The sequence below is a fragment of the Salarias fasciatus genome, chromosome 6 (assembly GCF_902148845.1).
Source record: "Salarias fasciatus chromosome 6, fSalaFa1.1, whole genome shotgun sequence".
NCBI lineage: Eukaryota > Metazoa > Chordata > Actinopteri > Blenniiformes > Blenniidae > Salarias > Salarias fasciatus.
This window is the reverse complement of record NC_043750.1, coordinates 2,709,908-2,730,075: the sequence shown is the minus strand read 5'-3', so window position 1 is coordinate 2,730,075 and position 20,168 is coordinate 2,709,908. Positions and strand designations below refer to the sequence as shown.

Genomic DNA, 20,168 nt, shown 5'->3' with positions numbered 1-20,168 from the left:
GGGTGGTGCTAGGCGGTGGGCGGCGCCCGCCCCCGCCCTGCCCCGGGTGGTGCCTCTTCTGGTGCTTCTTGAGGTTGCTGGGGTCGGAGAAGCGCTCGGGGCACAGCGGGCAGCGGTACGGCCGCTCGCCGGTGTGGATGTTCCGGTGGATCTTCAGGTCCAGAACTGAGAGAACTTCTTGCCGCAGACGGAGCAGCCGTAGGGCCGCTCGCCGGTGTGGGTCCTCAGGTGGGACTCCAGGTTGGCCGGGGGACCGGAACCCTTTCCCGCAGAAGCTGCAGACGCACAGCTTCTTGACGGCGCCTCTCTGGCCCGGGCTCGAACCGGGGTCCAGGAACTGGTGCACCTGAGCAGCGACCTGCCCCGGCGGCGGCGGCGGGGAGCCGCTCTCGCCGGACAGATCGATGACGGCGAGCTGCCGTTGCTCAAAGGCGAAGGCAGAGAATCCCGGGGGCTTTCTCCGGCCGGGGCCCCCTCGGCCCCCCGCCCCCTCTCGGAGACGTACGGCAGGGGGGCGCAGTGTGAGGACGGCCCCGGGACAACCGTCCTCATAACCAACCCCACCATTGGTCCACAGTGAAGAGTGGCCATAGCTGACCTCTGAGAAGCCCCGCCCACACTCCTGCAGGTCGGACAAGGGATTGGAGGACGACTGGGGGTCGTCCAACGGGAGCACTCCTCGATACTCGTCCGTGCTGGACTCCACCAGTCCTGCACAGAGAGGGACAGGGGGACAGAGACAGAGAGGGACAGAGACAAAGAGACAGACACACAGAAACAGAGGGAGGGGGACAGGGGGACAGAGACACAGGACTTCATGAAGACCTATGAATCAGTTGGTTCCTGTGTCCTGACCGTCTGACACAGAAGTCAAACTAAAGCGAACCAGAACTCTAACGAGGACGGAACCCTGGACTGAGACATGAGACGGTTCTGACGGAGGAGGACACGACTCCACCCTCCACAGAGGACAGCTTCAGATCAGCCACAACACGCTACACGTCTCAAGCCCCGTTCGCACCGGTTTAACAAACCCGTTTAAACCCGCTAACGCCCGGCTCCTCCTGGCAGAGTCAACGGGTTCATTCGGCATTTAGACCCGGGTCTCTAAACCCGGGAACCGACCCGGGATTTACCGGGTCGCTGCTACCGGCTTTTACTGGGAGGGACATCCGGGAACTTAGGTGATGACGTCGACACAGCGCGGCTACGTTAGCATCACGTTAGCATGGCTATGTTAGCGCGGCTACGTTAGCGTGGTGATGTTAGCATGGCTATGTTAGCGCGCTAGTTGTTGTATCTGGATAGAGACCAGAAAGCTTCTCCTGATCCAGGAAGAGGAGACTGGTCTCCAGTAACAGGGACTGTTTTCCACTGCATTGTTTACTTCCACTGAGCTCCATTGCGCTGATGTCATCATCAACGTGGGACACCGCCAGCGCGGGAAAACGCAGCGACGCGGCTCGCCAGCAGGGGGTCAGACCCGGGTCTGCAGGCGGGGGGAGGAGTCTAGAAGCCGATCGTTAGCGGGTCGCCCTGCTAGCTGCAGTGGGAACGGGGGATTAGAGCTGCAGACGTGTTGCTCACCCTCCTGTATGCTGAGGCCCTTCTGGCTGGGAGGCCCCGCCCCCTGCCCCGCCCCCGGCCCCGCCTCCTCCACCTTGACCAGCACCACGTCCAGCTCCTCAGACTTCTGCAGAGAGAGGACAGGAGAAGTAGTGCACAACGCCACACAGCTTGAGACACAACAGCCAGAGACACAACAACTGGAGACACAACAGCCAGAGACACAACAACCAGAGACACAACAGCCAGAGACACAACAACCAGAGACACAACAGCCAGAGACACAACAAACTGAGAAAGAATAGCCAGAGACACAATGATCGGAGACATGGAGCGAAGGCGACTTGTGATAACCCAGCCCAGCCCTGGCATGAAGCACCACGGGCCCGCCAGCCCGGGCTGGCCCAGGCCCTGGCATGCCCCGGTCCTGGACCCGGCCCGGCCTGGGCCCGGGCACGCCCGGTCCAGCACCCGGCCCGGCTGGGCCCTGGCACGCCCCGGTCCAGGACCCGGTCCGGCTGGGCCCTGGCACGCCCCGGTCCAGGACCCGGCCCGGCCTGGGCCCTGGCACGCCCCGGTCCAGGACCCGGCCCGGCCTGGACCCTGGCACGCCGAAAGCCGTCAGTGGAAAACCAGAGATTTAGTTTCTAGGTTTGCAGCTGACTTTATTCCGGGTAAGGACAGGTGTTTGCTCTTTGTAGATGAAAGGACTTGACCGTGATTCATTGAAGTGTTTTTTAGTTCTACAAAAACAAGCAGATTCCGTTTTCAGGGAAAAAGTTCTGCTGCTGGATCCAGACTGCAGCGGTGCGATGAGCTGCTTCAGCTGTGGAGAACTCAACAGAGTGCGCAAGAAACACACCGTTTTTAATGACTAAAAATACATTACCAAATGTAATTGATTACTTGAAGTCATTTATAAAAGTCACATAAATACTTAAGTAAACTAACATTGACTAAATATAATCAGAACTTCAGCGAATTCCCAGTTTGGGATGGAAACATCCAGCAGGCAGTCCAGACGTCTCCAGCTGTCAGTCCAGCTGACTAACGTTAAGCCCCGCCCACTCTTCACACCCCTCTCTCTGTTATCTCCAGCAGACAGCACCTTCACCAGAGGAGAGGAGTTCATCTTAAAAACCTCATCAAAATTAAAACTAAACCTGCAGCAGAACAAAAACCCACAAGAGTCAAATGTGGACTGTTAGATATCCGATCCCTCTCCTCCAGATCCTGCTGACTGGTGACCTAATAACTGATCATCATTTAGATTTATTAAACCTCACTGAACCTGGCTCAGGAAGGATGACATCTCAGTTTAAATGAAGCAACATGTCAACTATCATATTCCCCAGAATCTGGCCGAGGCGGTGGAGCAGCGTCCATCTAGAACTCTAAACTTCTAATCAGTCCTGGAACTGAAACTAAGCATAAAACCTTCTAGAGTCTCACTCTGAATCTCACTAACTCCAGCTGGAAAACACAGAAGCCAGTCCTGCTGGCTGGAGTGTATTCCCCCCCGCTGAGCCAGCGCCAGCGGCAACAGTCCTGTTTCAGATGAAGCCATTAAGAAACTCAAGCGTCACGCTGGAGCACAACGCCGCCGTGGGAGGGGTTTCCCGGTCGCTGCTTCCTGCCGCTGTGGAGGGGCTTCCCGGAGCAGGACGCCGCCGTGGGAGGGGCTTCCTGCCGCCGGGAGCAGAGACTCCGGTGACTGATGCCGTCAGGTGTGTGATGAAAGACGTCCTTCAGCTCGTCCCAGGTCACCAGAGACAGTTTGACATGGGGGGACAACCAGGATCTGTCTGAGGTCCACATGGATCCTGTTCAACCTGAGGCCCCAGAGTGAGACCAGGAGTGAGACCAGCAGCTGAGAGGAGTGAGACCAGGAGTGAGACCAGCAGCTGGGAGGAGTGAGACCACCAGTTGATGAGTGAGACCAGGAGTGAGACCAGCACTTGAGGAGTGACACAAACACTTGAGGAGTGAGACCACCAGTTGGGTGAGTGAGACCAGGAGTGAGACCAGCAGCTTAGTGGAGTGAGACCAGCAGCTGGGTGGAGTGAGACCAGGAGTGAGACCAGCAGCTGGGAGGAGTGAGACCAGGAGTGAGTCCAGCAGCTGGGTGAAGTGAGACCATGAGTTGAGGAGTGAGACCAGCAGCTGGGTGGAGTGAGACCAACAGTTTGATGAGTGAGACCAGGAGTGAGACCAGCAGTTGATGAGTGAGACCAGGAGTGAGACAAACAGTTGAGGAGTGAGACCACCAGTTGGGTGGAGTGAGACCAGGAGTGAGACCAGCAGCGAGGTGGAGTGAGACCAGGAGTGAGACCAGCAGCTTCGTGGAGTGAGACCAGGAGTGAGACCAGCAGCGAGGTGGAGTGAAACCAGGAGTGAGACCAGCAGCTTCGTGGAGTGAGACCAGGAGTGAGACCAGAAGCGAGGTGGAGTGAAACCAGGAGTGAGACCAGCAGCTTAGTGGAGTGAGACCAGGAGTGGCGAACGAGCCGAGGCTGAATAAACAGCCATATGAGGTGAAGAACGCTGAACTGAGCTGCAGTTCTGCGTTTCCTGAACCTTCTGGAGGAAGCTCCGCTCTGATCCAGCCGTCCCACCAGGACGTGGTCAAACCCCGTCTGTCTCGCTGAGGACAACAAGAGGCAAGGACACCGGACGAAACCCTCACTGCAGCAGCATTTCACCGGTGTGTGGCTCGAATAGCGAGTGGGTGTCCACGAGTTTCACTCCTCTGACCAGAGGAAGGCCAGCTGACCCTGAAGCTAACAATGCTAACAATGCTAACAAGGGAGAGATCATAGAGCAAGTACGGGTCCTTCTCAAAAGATTAGCATATTGTGATAGTTTCAGTATTTTCTGTAATTTTCTTATAAACATTAGACTTTTATAGACGTTAGCTTCATCACACACGCTGAAGCAGTTCAGGCCTTCAGTGTTTTAATATTGATGATTTTGGCCAAAAAGTAAAGAAAAACCAACAATCCCTCCCTGTCTGAAAAAATTAGCATATTATGAAAAGGTTCTCTAAAGGAGCTGTTAACCTGATCATCTGATCAACCAGTTCACTCTAAACACCTGCAAAGATTCCTCAGGCCTTTAAAAACTCCCAGTCTGGTTCATGACTCTAAAACCGCATCCTGGGTCAGACCGCCGACCGGACCGCCGTCCACAAGGACATCAAGGACGCCTCAAGCCAGAGGGCAAGAACAGGAAGACCCTTCTGCTCCCAGAGTGCATCAAGGCCCTCAGTGGAAGTCTGTGGAAACGAACAAGTGTGGCAGAAAACGCTGCCCAGCGAGAAGAGGGGACGGACCCTGAGGAGGACTGTGGAGACGGGCCGGTTCCAGACCTCGGGGGACCTGCAGAAGCAGGACTGAGTCTGGAGTAGAACCATCCAGAGCCGCCGTGCACAGGCGTGTGCAGGAAATGGGCTACAGGTCCGCATTCCCCAGGTCAAGACACTTCAGAACCAGAACCAGCGGCAGAAGCTCTGGACCCGGGTCCAGGAAGCAGACTGGACTGCTCAGGGGTCCAAAGGACTTTTCAGACAAAGCAGATTCTGCAGGTCATTCAGAAAATCAAGGAGCCAGAGTCTGGAGGAGGACTGGGGAGAAGTCCAGAGTCCAGGACCCAGTCAGTGCTGGTCTGGGGGTCAGTCAGCTGCTGGGGGGTCCACCGGGTTTCATCCAGGGCAGGTCAGTGCAGCTGCTAGCAGGAGTTCTGGAGCGCTTCCTGCTGCTGAGAAGCTGAGAAGCTTTATGGAGCTTTATGGAGATGAAGGTTTCATTTTTAACAGAGCCAGAACCACGGACCCGGTCCTGCTGTGACCTGAACCCAGAGAGGATCTGTGGGATACTGTGAAGAGGAGGGCTGAGAGTCAGCAGACCCCCCACTGGGATGAGCTTCAGGCTATGGAAGCATCTCGGCCTGCAGAACCTCAGCAACAGGCTGACTGCCTCCAGGCCGCACTGAAGCATCTTTTCTTCAGGACTCCCCACCGATGGATGGAAAATGCTAATTTTTGAGATAGGGCTTTTTGGGTTTTCTTCGGCGCTCTGTTGGATTTTGAGAAAGTTACAGGCTTCACGTGCGCCTTACAGTGCGTAAAATACGGTACTTCAGCTGTGTGTAAAAACAAAAAAGTCTGTTTATCAGTACATTACGGAAGATACTGCACTTTGTCACAACATGCTAATTTTATGAGAAGGACAGATAGACAGATAAAAACTTTATTAATCTCCCAAGGGAGAATTTCAGGTGTCCAGCAGCACACACAAATCATCCGCACGAAAATAAATAACAACAGTACAATAAAGTAGTGATAAAGTGTTCATACTGTACTCGGTTGGACTCAGGCACATCTGTTCAACAGCCTGACTGCTGAGGGTAGAACGACCTCTTGAAGCCTCGGTTCTGCAGCACAGTGACAGCAGCCTGTTACTCCGGTCACTCTTCTGAGCTGCGACTGTCCTGCAGTGGATGTTTGGGGTTCCTCCAGATACCCTGCATTAGAGCCTCATCCTCCTCTCCAGGACTGCTCCAGCAGAGTCACCTTCCTCCCATCACAGACGCACACTTCCTGATCAGTCTGTCCAGCCGACTGCTGTCTCTTTTTGTCATACTGCTGCCCCAACAGACAACCCCAAAGAAAACAGCACCTGTAGCAACAGACTGTAGAAAATGTCCAGCATGTCACCACACAGGTCAGAGGATTTAAGTCTCCTCAGGAGAAACAGCCTGCTCTGTCCTTTCTTATCCAGAACCCGAGCTGCTCTGACCAGTCCAGTCTGTGGTCAAGGTGCACACCCAAGTATTGTAGGTGTGAACAACCTCAATACTCTCTCCGTCGATGACAGGTTGATGAGAGGCTTCCTGCCAAAGTCATGATCAACTCCTTCATCTTAGAGGAGTTCAGAATAAGACATTGTCCCTGCTCCAGGTGGTGAATCCCGCGATGAGCTCCTGACTCGTTTTCATCCCTACCCTTCACACATGCCACAATTGCAGTGTAATCTGAATACTTCTGCACATGACACGCAGCAGATCTATGAGCAGAGTCAGCAGTGTACAGTGTGAAGAGAAAGGGGGATAGTACAGTCCCCTGCGGTGCAACCGGTGCTGCTCATCAGGGTCCCAGAGCCGCCCCCCCCCGAGCCGGACGTGTTGTGACCTCAGAGTCAGGTAGTTGTGGATCCAGCGAACAAAGAGAGTATCCACTCCCATCCTCTCAAGCTTCCCCTTCAGTAGCTGAGGCTGGATGGTGTCAAAGGCGCTTGTAAAGTCGAAAAACATCAACCTCACATAGCCTCCAGCTCCCTCCAGGAAGGAGAGCGCCCAATGGACCAGAAAACAAGACCGCATCGTCCATCCCCATGCCGTCCTGATAGGCGGACTGAAGGGGGTCCAGCCCCCCCTCCATGAGGTTTGAGCAGCCGGAGCAGCAGCCTCTCAAAAGTCTTTATCACCACGGATGTTAGGGCCACTGGTCTGTAGTCCTTCATCCCTGCAGGCCTGGCCCCCCTGGGCACTGGGACAAGGCATGAGGTCTTCCACAACGCAGGGACAGAAATAAACAGAAGGCATGAAAACGTAAATAAAAACTGGCATCTGGAAGAACAGTCGAGAAACTTCAACATCATCAACACAGCTTTATTGTTTCGAGTTGTTCTTTGCTTAAAACAAGACGAGACGCACATCAGAGTCCAGCTGAACCAGTCTGCTTCTCCTCGGGTCCTTAGAGAATGCTGAGAAAGCAGAAACCGCCACGGGGCCCGCGTCAGACGCCACGGGGCCACGTCAGACGTCACGTCAACGCCACGGGGCCGCGTCAGACTCACGTCAGACGCCACGGGGCGCGTCAGACGCACGGGGCCACGTCAGACTCCACGGTGCCACGTCAGACGCCACGGGGCCGCGTCAGACGTCACGTCAGACGCCACGGGGCCACGTCAGACGCCACGGGGCCGGCGTCAGACTCACGTCAGACGCCACGGGGCCGCGTCAGACGTCACGTCAGACGCCACGGGGCCACGTCAGACGCCACGGGGCCAAGTCAGACCGCACGGGCCAAGTCAGACGCCACGGGGCCAAGTCAGACGCCCACGGGGCCAAGTCAGACGCCACGGGGCCCCGTCAGACGCCACGGGGCCCAGTCAGACGCCACGGGCCAAGTCAGACGTCACGTCAGACGCCACGGGGCCACGTCAGACGCCACGGGGTCCAAGGTCAGACGTCACGTCAGACGCCACGGGGCCAAGGTCAGACGTCACGTCAGACGCCACTGGGCCAAGTCAGACGCCACGGGGCCACGTCAGACGCCACGGGGCCACGTCAGACGCCACGGGGCCAAGTCAGACGTCACGTCAGACGCCACGGGGCCAAGTCAGACGCCACGGGGCCACGTCAGACGCCACGGGGCCGCGTCAGACGCCACGGGGCCGCGTCAGACGCCACGGGGCCACGTCAGACGTCACGTCAGACGCCACGGGGCCACGTCAGACGAGTTCCAACACCTGCCTCCACCATGTGGCTGCTGGGAAGGTCCTGCAGAGCCACAGTCTGCTCAGTCCCAGCAGGAGGCTCACTTGGCGGTCCAGGCCTGGTCGGGAGGCGGGCCTCGGGGTGGCTCTTGAGCTGGTGAGTTTTCAGGTTGCGGATCCAGGCGAAGCCGCGGCCGCACAGGCTGCAGCGGTAAGGGCTTCTCGCCGGTGTGCACCCTCTGGTGCTTCCTCAGGTTGCCGGCCTCGGAGAAGGTCTTGCCGCAGGTGGAGCAGTGGAACGGCTTCTCGCCGGTTGTGGACGCGCTGGTGGATCTCCACCTTCTTGGGCCGTCCGATGAAGGCTTTTCCGCAGTAGCTGCAGACGAACAGCCGCTCCCGGCCGCCGCGGGCCGGCTCTCGGGGCGCCGCGCCGCCGCCGTCCCGAGGCGGAGGGAACGCCCCGCCGTAGCGGTTCCAGCCCGTTGACGCCGGAGGAGGTGGACGGGAAATCCAGGGCGGCCATGGAGTAGGAGCAGGACGGCTGCAGAGCGTCCGCCGCGGCGTCCGGAGGCGGGCTGAAGAGCTGAGCGGCCGGCGGGTCAAAGTCACACAGCACGTCCTCCTGGGGGACGTACTGCTGCGGGGGGACAGCGTCCTCAGCAGAGTCACTGAGCTCACACTTAAGGAGAGGGGAGGAGCCACTGACCTCCACTCCTCCGCCGCCGCCGCCCCGCTTCCTGCTGCTCTGGACCTGAGGCTCCTGAGGCTGGAAGGGAGGCCTCTGACTGCAGCTCCAGGGGTGGGGACAGTCCAGGACCCCTGCAGAGACAAGACCAGACCGTCAACATCTGGACACATCAGTCCACTGGGCAAATGGCAGCAGCGAGGACACCGCAAAGACCGAGACGGACAGAAACTCCGACCTGCTGAAACCACTGGAGACAAAACACACACTACTAGACTGGACTACTGCAACTCCCTTCTTGCAGCCTGCCCAAAAAGTGCATTAAAAAACTTTCAGTTGGTTCAAAATGCGGCCGCCAAATTATTAACTGGAACTAGAAGAGGCGAACCACATTACTCCCGTTCTAAAATCTCTTCACTGGCTTCCTGTCGAGGTTTAGAGTTAGATTTAAAATCCTTCTCCTCACTTACAAAATCCTAAATGGGATGGCTCCGACCTATCTCCAAGATGCTTTAACGCCTTATCAACCAATCAGAGCACTTCGCTCTCAAAATGCAGGGTTACTGGTGACTCCTAGAGTCTCTAAATGGACACTAGGTGGAAGAGCCTTTAGCTATCAGGCACCGTTTTTATGGAACCAGCTTCCACAGTGGTGTCAAAGAGGCAGTAACCAGTCCTCCACATTTAAGGTCAGGCTCAAGACGTTTCTCTTCGATGCAGCCTATGATCAGATCCAGCTAGGGATTCTAAACTAAACTAAACTATCCAAACTAAACTAACTAAATACTAGTTTAAATACTAAACTATCCACAAAGCTGCCCTAGGAGCTAGAATGCTGTGGGAAGTACGGGTGCACTGAGCCCTGTCCTCTAATGTCTGAATGTTATTCCCTTTAGTCCGTTCATTGCTTTTCACCTGCTGTCCCCCCATTCGAGGGGGAGTCTTCTCCAGTTTCAGTTGCTGACTCCACTATTACGAGGGCCGACGAACAAGCTCCGTCCGACCGGAGGACACTCCTGTCGGTTGCTGTGCCCGCGGACTGGCTTAAGTTCTACTGCTGGGATCCGTGGTTCTTGTGCTGGACCGTCCAACGGACTGTCCTCAACATAGTCCTAGGCTTTACTTCTTATTGTCTCATGCTAGCTGTTGCCAAAGCTGTCCGTCCCTGGGAGAGGGATCCCTCCATACTGTGGTTCTCCCCAAGATTTCTTCTTTTCCCACTGGGTTTCTGGAGTTTGTTCTTGCCGGATGTGAGGGTCTAAGGCGGTGGTTGCTTCGTTTTGTCTCGTTACTGTGAATTTCACATATTAACATTATGCTTATTCCTGTTTTTACTTTTACTGACCAATGTAACATCTTGAAGCCTCTGAGGCAGCTGTTGTTGTGATACTGGGCTGTACAAAAATACATTGATTGATTGATTGATTGATTGACACAACACACTGGAGGACACATTGGAGGACGCCACAGAGGACACTCGAGGACGCTCCAGCGGACGCTCCAGCGACGCTCCAGAGGACACTCCCGTGGACGCTCCAGTGGACGCTCCAGAGGACGCTCCAGTGGACGCTCCAGTGGACGCTCCAGAGGACGCTCCCGTGGACGCTCCAGTGGACGCTCCAGTGGACGCTCCCGAGGACGCTCCAGTGGACGCTCCAGTGGACGCTCCAGAGGACGCTCCCGTGGACGCTCCAGTGGACGCTCCAGAGGACGCTCCCGTGGACGCTCCCATGGACGCTCCAGTGGACGCTCCAGTGGACGCTCCAGAGGACGCTCCAGAGGACGCTCCCGTGGACGCTCCAGTGGACGCTCCAGAGGACGCTCCCGTGGACGCTCCAGAGGACACTCCCGTGGACGCTCCAGAGGACGCTCCCGTGGAAGCTCCCGTGGACGCTCCCGTGGACGCTCCAGTGGACGCTCCAGAGGACGCTGCGTCTGTCTGGCTCTCATGCTCAGTACAGCCCGTCCAAACAGAATCAGAACTGTCCTCCATGACAGCAGGACGGCGAAGCAGGAAGCAGCAAGAAGGAAACAGCTGATTCAGCTTCTGGCCACGAGGGACGCTCTCTCTGGAAGCTAACGGCTAGTTAGCTGCTAACCTCACCTGCAGACCCCCCCAAAGAGCCTTCCAGATGAGAGTTCTGGATACTTTTTAAAACCCATTTCAAATTCTCAGAAATGTGGGTCTATGTTTACGTGAAGAGGGTGAAAACAGTGAACGTTCTGAACCTGACAGAGACTTGGAGGTCGGGGGTGGCGATGTGGCCTAAAATTTATATCACGGTATAATTTGATACATAAATTTCAGCATAACAGTCTTGTAATGGCTACCACAGCCCGTGGTGAAAGCATGGACGCAGGAAGTAGTTTTTAACTATTAAAGGGGCTGTATGATGCAAAATTCACTTTTTGTATGTTTGAACCTTGTTATATAGTTCTGTTCTCACCAAAAACTCCCAAAGCGTTTTTTTTCCTTTGTGCCTGTGTGGTTTGAGCTTTCCTGGTGTTTCAGCTGCTCAGAGAGGCAGCCCCTCCCACCGTGAAAACGCTCTGTTTCCACGTTCACGTCCACGGTGAAGATGCTCCCCTGAGCTGGTCTGGAGGGTCTGAAGGTCTGAGGGTCTGGAGGGGTCTGAAGGGTCTGAAGGTCTGGAGGGTCTGAAGGGTCTGAAGGGTCTGGAGGGTCTGAAGGGTCTGAAGGGTCTTAAGGGTCTGGAGGGTCTGGAGGGTCCTGAAGGGTCTGAAGGGTCTGCGCTTGGTGAGTTTCAAACAGGAAAAGACGTTTTCGCGTGTCTTGCGTGTAGAGAAGCTAAAGCTAAAGAGCTAAAGCTAGCCAGCCTATTTGTTTTGAAGCTCTGATTGGTTGAAGTAGCTGTCAGTCAAAGTCCACAGGGGGAGAGGCGGGATTTTCAGTGAACGGAGCGTTTTCTCTTCCGGTTTCAGAATTAGCCCCAGAAAATCATTTTATTTCACACAAAATGACTTTTCCTAGCGCAAAAATAAACTATTACATGTTAGAGCCAGTTCTAGGGTTTGGACGAGCTAAAAAAAGCAGGATACAGGTCCTTAAATAACAAAGTCAAGTAATTTTGAATCCAAACCAGGTCCAGATTACAGGTCAGGGGTCTGCACTTGATTTGACATCGTGCCAATTTTTTTGGACTGCTCCCCGTTCATCGGTGGCTAACGTAGCTAACAGCTCACTGAGGCACTGGTAGCATCTATCAGCAGCTACTTTTGCGAAGTGTCCCTGAAGGCAGCAGGAGCTGCAGGTGGTCTCTGAATCAGAGGGTTTCAGGTGTTTCACAGGTAAAGAAGGCGGTTCAGGAGGAGCTGGATGCTGACAGGTTGATGGGCGGAGTTACTGCCTCCGTGAAGCCGCCATCGCTGCTGTTGTGTACTTCTTCTTCGGGGAACCAGGCATCTAAAAAGTTGAATTACTGCCACCCAGAGGACGTAATGTGCTATCGCGGTTGGGCGGTATGACCAACATCCCTACCGCGGGCCAAACTTATATCACATGTGGGTTTATACCGTTTTCTACCGCCCAGCCCTACTCAGAGGACGGTGACCTTGTGACTCAGAAGCTCAGAATCAGTATTGGACACCTGATAGGAAACCTTCAGCTTATCCTGACGGTGAGACGGTGACCAGTGTTGCCACTTGGCGAACTTTCTCGCTAATCTGGCGACTTTCCAAAGCCTCCTGGCAACTTCTTTTGTCAAAAAGCGACTAGCGGGCAATTTAGCACCTTTTTCTGGTGCTGTGGAGACGTGACAGGACGTCTCCGCTGTCCTCAGCCAGCAGCGGGTGCTGCGTGAGCCCCTCCCCCGTCCCAAAGCTCTCACAGCGGTCAGTCTCAGCAGCGCCCCCTGCTGCAGTCAGAGCAGAGAGCAGACCCACCCGCTCGCCTCCACGCTTCAAATGAATTGAGTGTGCGCAAAGACGCCGCTGCTCACTTGCTGACAAACCAACAATCAACAGAAGAAAGCTCATTTGTAGTTCTAAACATATTTAGGGTGTTTTAACTCACTTTTTTCCTCTCCCACGACGTTATTCCTCTCTCCTACAGCATCCATTACACTCACATGCAAATTGCCTATTATGCGAATTAGGGCTGCCACGAGTGGTCTATCAATCCGATGATGTCGACTCAAAATCATCGGACGACTAATTTAATAGTCGACGAGGTCTTTTTTTTTTTTTTTTTTTTAATTGTTTTTGTCTCGAAACTGCTGCGGTACCTCCCACTGCCGCGTCTGCCTTCTGTATTTGACCACACATCACGGTCACTACTCCCATCAAAGCATATATTCTGGTTGTGTGTACCGCCCACCAGGGGGCGATTCTGGACGGCTTTGTCTCTGAAAGGGACATGTTACTCTCTGACATCCCTGATGATGGCACACCACTGGTTGTCATGGAGACATGAAACATTCACGTTGACAAACCTCAGGCACAGGACTTTTTGGCACTGATGGCTTCCTTTGCTCTGGTACTGGCTCCGCCTCCTCCCCCCACAAAGCTGGCAAATCCTTGACTTGGTGCTGACTCGTAACTGCTCCATAGCAGAGGTGACAGTTTACTCCACTACACCTATCTGACCATTTCTGGTAAAATTTGCGGCTGCCTTTCTGCCGCTGGCAGACCCGGACACAGATGGTCTCCTTCCAGAACCCTGAAGTCCCTCACAGCAGCTCAGCTCCGTCCTGCCGGACTACTCTCACTTCTCATCGCTTCCTGTTAATGAGGCTACAGAAACACTCTGGTCCTCTCTGGTCCTCTTTGGACAAACTCTGCCCCCGGGTGTCGAAACCAACCAAGACAAAAACCAGGTCCATGGCTCTCAGAAGTTCTGAGAGAACAAAGAGCTGGACTCAGGGCAGCAGAAAGAAAGTGGCGTAAATCCCACGAGCCGCTGATTGGTCCTCATACAAACAGAAACTTGCTTCCTTTACCTCCCGCCTGCAAGTCCGCAAAGAAAGCTTTTTATCAGAACCAGATCTGTGCAGCTTCTGATTCCAGAAAAATTTTTATGGCGTTCAACTCCCTGCTTCCTCATCCAGCTGCTCAGCCGTCCACTGAGCTGATCCTGACATGTTCGCCTCCTTTTCCACTGAGAAGGAGGCTGCAGTCAGAACCAGTTCTCTGAGCCGGACCAGCCCAGTCCGCTCAGACCCACCACTGCTCCTTCTCTCTGCTCGTTTGCTCCTCTGAGTGAGGATGAGGTCTCCAGACTTCTCCTGAGCTCAAAACCTACAACATGTCCTCTGGATCCAATACCCAGCAGCATTCTGCAGACCATCTGGTCCATAATCAAACCTGCAGTCTCCCATTGTCACTTCCTCTCTTGGAAAACCGGCATTTTTCCTGTTACTGTTAAACAAGCCCGCGTCCCCCACTGCTCAGAAAGCCTCATCTCAACCAGCCCCAGGCTGAAGACTACAGGCCAGTCTCACTTCTACCATTCCTGTCGAAAATACTGGAGGTTCAGTATTTAACCAGTCTTCTGAACACCCTGCGGGACCAGAACCTGCTGGACCCTTTCAGTCAGGCTTCAGATGAGACCACTCCACCCAGACTGCTCTCCTGTCAGTCCCAGAGTCTCTGGTCAGTCCTCTGTCCTCCTGCTGCTGGACAGTCCTCTGTCCATCCTGCTGCTGGACAGTCCTCTGTCCTCCTGCTGCTGGTCAGTCCTCTGTCCTCCTGCTGCTGGTCCGTCCTCTGTCCCTCCTGCTGCTGGTCCGTCCTCTGTCCCTCCTGCTGCTGGTCCGTCCTCTGTCCTCCTGCTGCTGGTCAGTCCTCTGTCCTCCTGCTGCTGGTCAGTCCATCTGTCCTCCTGCTGCTGGTCCGTCCTCTGTCCTCCTGCTGCTGGTCCGTCCTCTGTCCTCCTGCTACTGGACAGTCCTCTGTCCTCCTGCTGTGGTCCGTCCTCTGTCCTCCTGCTGCTGGTCCGTCCTCTGTCCTCCTGCTGCTGGTCCGTCCTCTGTCCTCCTGCTGCTGGACTTGTCTGCTGAACCATCAGATCCTCCTCTCCTCACTCTCTGACCTCGGCCTCTCAGGTTCCGTCCTGTTGTGGTCCAGGTCCACCTCACAGGCAGATCCTTCAGAGTGTCATGGCGAGGGGAGGAGTCCAGGGTCACATGGCCTATCAACAGGGGTCCCTCAGGGGTCTGTGCTTGGCCCCTTACTCTTCTCTCTGTACACCACCTCACTCGGTGCAGTGATTCGCTCCCATGGCTTCTCCTACCACTGTATGCTGACGACACTCAGCTCTTCCTCTCTTTTCCACCTGACGACACCACAGTCTCAGCTGGATATCAGCATGTCTGGCTGATATCTCCACCTGGATGAAGGAACGCCACCTTCAGCTAAATCTGTCTCAGACTGAACTCATGGTCTGTCCAGCTTGTCCATCTGTCCAGCCCAGATCAGTGTCCAACTTCACTCCAGCCTACTTGTGCCACAACTCAGCCAGAAACCTGGGTGTCATGATGGATGACCTGCTGACCTTTAAGGTTCACGTGGCCTCAGTTTCTCGGTCTTGTCGTTATGCCCTCAACAACATCAGGAAGATCAGACCCTTCCTGACCCAACAGGCCCCCCAGCTTCTGGTTCAGGCTCTCGTGATATCACGCATCGACCACTGCAACTCTCTTCTGGCGGGTCTCCCTGCAGGTCCAGTCAAACCTCTACAGAGGACCCAGAATGCAGCAGGTCTGGTCTTCAACCACCCAGCAGAGCTCAGGTCCTCCTCTGTTCATCTCCCTTCACTGGCTTCCAGTTGCAGCCAGGATCAAATTCAAATCTCTCCTCCTGGCTTACAAAACGCTTACAAGAACGGCTCCGGCCGACCTGGACTCCCTGATCCAGGTCTACTCTCTCTTCACGCCCTCTTCGCTCTGCATGTGAGAGACGTCTGGAGCTTCCAGCCCAGCTCGGCTCTAAACCTCCAGCCAGACTCTTCTCCTCTGTTGTTCCCAAATGGTGGAACGAACTTCCTAACTCTGTGCGTTCCGCCGAGTCTCTTTCTACTTTCAAGAGACAATTGAAGACTCAATTGTTCAGAGAACACCGAGGGTCTTAATCCGACCCCATGTTCGGGGAAGAATAGATCAGGTGTTCTGAAACCAGCACTTATGGACCACTGACTAAGTTGACACACACCAAAAAAAAAAAAAAAAAAAAAAAAGGGGGGGGGTAGTGGCTCCTCTTCTGCAACTTGATGGCAGCTCCCTTGACCAATCGCACTTGAAGCAATTGAAGCATTTACTATGGTTTCTTTCTTTCTTATGTCTGTATTCTTGCTTGTGTTGGACGTCGCTTTGGACAAAAGCGTCTGCTGAATGAAATTGTAGAATTGTAGAATTGTACATGCGCAGTCGTGTCAGCCGCAACACACCAGACTGGTGTCATGGCTACCCAGCAGCAGCGGAGCTCCCAAGTGTGGGAGCATGACAAGAAAACCTCAGAGAAAAGTGCAATGCAGCATCTGCAGGACAGAACCTGTCTTCCACGGCAGCACAACTGCGATGGATGAGCAGCTGAAACAGAAGCACGGCGTGGCTCGTGACAACGATGAAGATTGACCGTCGTCTCGGTAAGCTAATGATATTAGCATAGAATGCTAACTTGCTGTTTTCATAGCTGTCAACGTTAACATTAGCGGTGACGATTTGATTCATCAGCTGCCTTTAGCACACATTTCATGTTTTCTGTAACGTTCTAACAGTGATGTGTTTTAATAAGAAGTGGCGTCGCGCTGATGTTTTCTACCGTTATGTTTCAGAGCTTCACCCCATCGGAGCGGATTCTCTCTGCAGCAGAACATCTGCTCCCAGAGAGAGCAGCCTGTCTCCAACATGTAGAAATGCTGACTGCCCTGGCGGTGAGCCAGAGCCCTGTGGAGTTTGGGATTATGTAGAGTAAGAGTGGAATACAGTTGTATACAGTTGAGCACTGAACAGAAAATGCACTTTGTTTTGAGTCAGTGAGACGAAAGCTTCAATAATTCCGTAGTTACAGGAGCCTGCCTCATTGTTGCTGTGCTTGATGCCAAACACAAATTAAGAAAAAAAATTAACATGATGGATTTATTTTTTTGTTTAGGCAAGAGCCTTTTCCTTATTTTACTCAAGTTTTGCACTTTATGTTGAACAGTTCAACAAGTGTTTGTTGCATATTTCAATAAAGGGTTAAAGGTGCATTAAGGAGTTTGCACGTTTTATGCGAAACAGTGCCCCCTGCAGGCCTTGGCGTAATGCAGCTTAGTGAAACACTCGTCCCTGTGGCTCCCGTGCACGTTAGAGGGGAACTCCGTCTTCGCTCGTTTAGCAGCGCTGCAGTAAGATGTCAGTGTCTTCTGCCTGGTGGAGTCTGTGTGGAGCTGTGGCAGTGCTAGAAGCCAGTCTGTTCTGACTTCCTGGAAGATCCTGCTCAGCTGTTGCTCACTAAGCATCTGGCGGAGTAATGGCGGACAAAACGAAACTGAACGAGCCGGAGCGCGCATTACGTCATTCCTTTCAATTCTCCCCAAAAAATTCTGAGCCGGACCGGCACTGTGACTTTCAAGTGACAGTTCAGCCTGTTAGAGGTTCTGGTGATGAATCTGTCAGGGCTCATTGGACACAGCATTAAAAATGTGGAACATATTTATGGTGGAAAATAAGTATTTTTAAGGTTGTAAAACTCCTTAATGCACCTTTAACAAACTCTCATCTGAACTGTCTTTATTTTTAGTTAGTATATACCTTAAACACTTAAAGCTGAGATCTAATTGTGGTTATATAAGAGCAGCTTCATGATGGTGCGATAAACTGTTTTACTTTAATTCATATATGATGTGATTAGTCGACTAATCGAAAAAATAATCGGTGATTAGTCGACGACCAAAATAATCGTTTGTGGCAGCCCTAGTGCAAATTAGGTGATGACGTCATCTGGCGACTTCTAGGACAGCCAATAGCGACCTTCCTTACTGGGATTGGCAACACTGCAGGAAGCATCCAGCCTGGAGAGCTCACCGTCCGAGCCGCCACGCCTTCACCTGGGACATGTATTCCTCTTTACATCTGAAAAAAGCCTCATTCTGCTGTAAAACCTCCGGGAAACGCCTGAAGACTCTGTTCAGAATGAAGTTTGAATCCGAATCGCCCGGACGGTTTTATAGAAACTCAATTATTTACTAATGAGGCAACTTCCTTCTGGTCGTTCTGCTTCATGGTGATGAATATTCCACGATGGCGGCCCGCGGTTCGACTAGCACCCGACGGTTCATTCAACGGCAGTTTTAGAAGAACTGGATATAATAATGGGCGGATCCTAACAACCGGGACATTTCCAAAGCTGCAGCGTCAAACTTACTGGACAAAGAAAGAAGAGAAAAACTGTTTACTTCCTGGAGACGTTTGTCACAGCCGCCCCGTCCAATCAGAACGCTGCAGCAGCGACCCCCCCCCCCCCCCCCGAGAGAGAGGCGTTAATCCCTCGTCTTCCCATGTATCAGGAGTATAATTCTGGATTACCTGACTCAGAATGAGCCAGGCCCACACGGCCCTGAACTCACCGTCGTCTCCGATGAGGCGCAGGTCTTCCTGGGACTCGTCCTCCTGAGCCACGCCGGCCTCCGGCTCCTCCTCTTTCACCAGCAGCGCCTCGGGCTCCACCAGCTCCACGTCTGGAGACTGAAGACCACGGCGTCAACCAGCAGCTCCGGCCCGAGACCCGAACCCCCCGGCGGCGCTCACCTGACTCCGCACGCCTCCGGACAGGAGGGGCTCCCCGGGAGCGTCTCCGGCTGCTCCGCCCGGCCACAGAGACGCCTCCACCCCCGCTGGAACACACCGCCTGCACAAAACACACACTGCCGTCAGTACACAACAATCCACACAACAAACCACACACTGCCGTCAGTACACAACAATCCACACAACAACCACACCTGCCGTCAGTACACAACAATCCACACAACAAACCACACACAAACCACACACTGCCGTCAGTCCACAACAAACCACACAACAAACTGCACAACAACTACACAACAAACCACACCTGCCGTCAGTACAAACAAATCCACACAACAAACCACACAACAAACCACACACTGCCGTCAGTCCACAACAAACCACACAAAACCACACAACAACCACACACTGCCGTCAGTCCACAACAAACTACACAAAAACCACACACTGCCGTCAGTCCACAACAAACTACACAAAAAACCACACACTGCCGTCAGTCCACAACAAACTACACAACAAACCACACACTGCCGTCAGTCCACAACAAACTACACAACAACACCACACACTGCCGTCAGTCCACAACAAACCACACAACAAACCACACACTGCCGTCAGTCCACAACAAACCACAACAAAACACACTGCCGTCAGTCCACAACAAACCACACACTGCGGACACACAGCACTCACGGCAGACCGCGGGGGGGCAGCGGGATTGCAACGCCATTATTATTATTTTTTTTTTTTCTCCTGTTCGGTGTCCGCGCTGCAGAATTGACCGTGGGCGGGGCGCCCGGACTGAAAAGGTCTGGTGGAAACCTGCGTACTGACGCAACGACGTCGCTCCACCTCCACCGCCCCCTCTGTGGCCGCAGTGCGGTGGTTTTTCAGGCCCTGGATTTGAACCAGTTGGGCCCCAGGCCCCAGTTCGGCCCGGGAACCGGTTTGGTGGAAAAGAGGTAACAGTGCCGGGCCGAGACATGCTGACCGACGGTGGCGCTGCAACCAGTAAGAAATCTACTGTAAAAACAATACAGTGTTCCCATCTTTCAGCTGGAAAGTGAAACGTTCCCTTTAAACGATCTGTCGCCTCCAGGGGCGTCAGGGTTCAGGGTTTTCTACACATGAAGCCAGGACTTCCAACAGTCGTGTAACCGGTTAAGGCCGTTGTACGCTTCTCCGTCACAGCGACATTGAACCCACGCCATCTACGCCGCGCCCTACGCTAGGGCTCAACGCGCACCTCCAAAAAACCCTAACGTGAACGTCGAGGGCTGCGATTGGTCCGCTTTTGCATTGTTCATAGAATGAAGTAGAACAATATACTCCCAATATAGTCCGAATGCTTTTCTGATCCCAGCAGTGCTTCGGGAGAAATTTAGATCCAAAAATCGAGCGGCGGACATCCGTATACGGCCAGCAGACGGGGCTGTGGGTAATGACGCCGCTCCTAAAACGGCTTCAATCGTCCCAAAAACTCATTAGTTTCACCAATATTTCAGGACAATTTCAAAAACTCAGTTTCTTCCAAAGTTTATGGAAACAGTTGTTTTTATTCAGATACAATCATTTTAGAGGAGCACAACATTCGGGAAACTTTTCAGTCTGGCTTTAAGAGTCTTCCACAGTACAGAATCTGCCATGTTGCGAGTTTTTTTATGATATTTTTAT

At 53.7% G+C, this 20,168-nt stretch overlaps 1 protein-coding gene across 1 annotated transcript in view; it reads right to left on the bottom strand.

Moving 5' to 3' along the window:
* Positions 1–20,168, bottom strand: part of LOC115391104 (E3 SUMO-protein ligase EGR2-like) — a 43,501-nt gene that overhangs the window by 11,404 nt on the left and 11,929 nt on the right. Inside the window, exons 2-6 of the mRNA XM_030095208.1 lie at positions 18,495–18,580; positions 18,314–18,431; positions 8,770–8,882; positions 1,588–1,693; positions 599–711 (exon numbers count right to left, since the gene is read on the bottom strand). Coding sequence (XP_029951068.1) covers positions 599–711; positions 1,588–1,693; positions 8,770–8,882; positions 18,314–18,431; positions 18,495–18,580 — 536 coding nt within the window. The remainder of the gene's footprint in view (positions 1–598; positions 712–1,587; positions 1,694–8,769; positions 8,883–18,313; positions 18,432–18,494; positions 18,581–20,168) is intronic.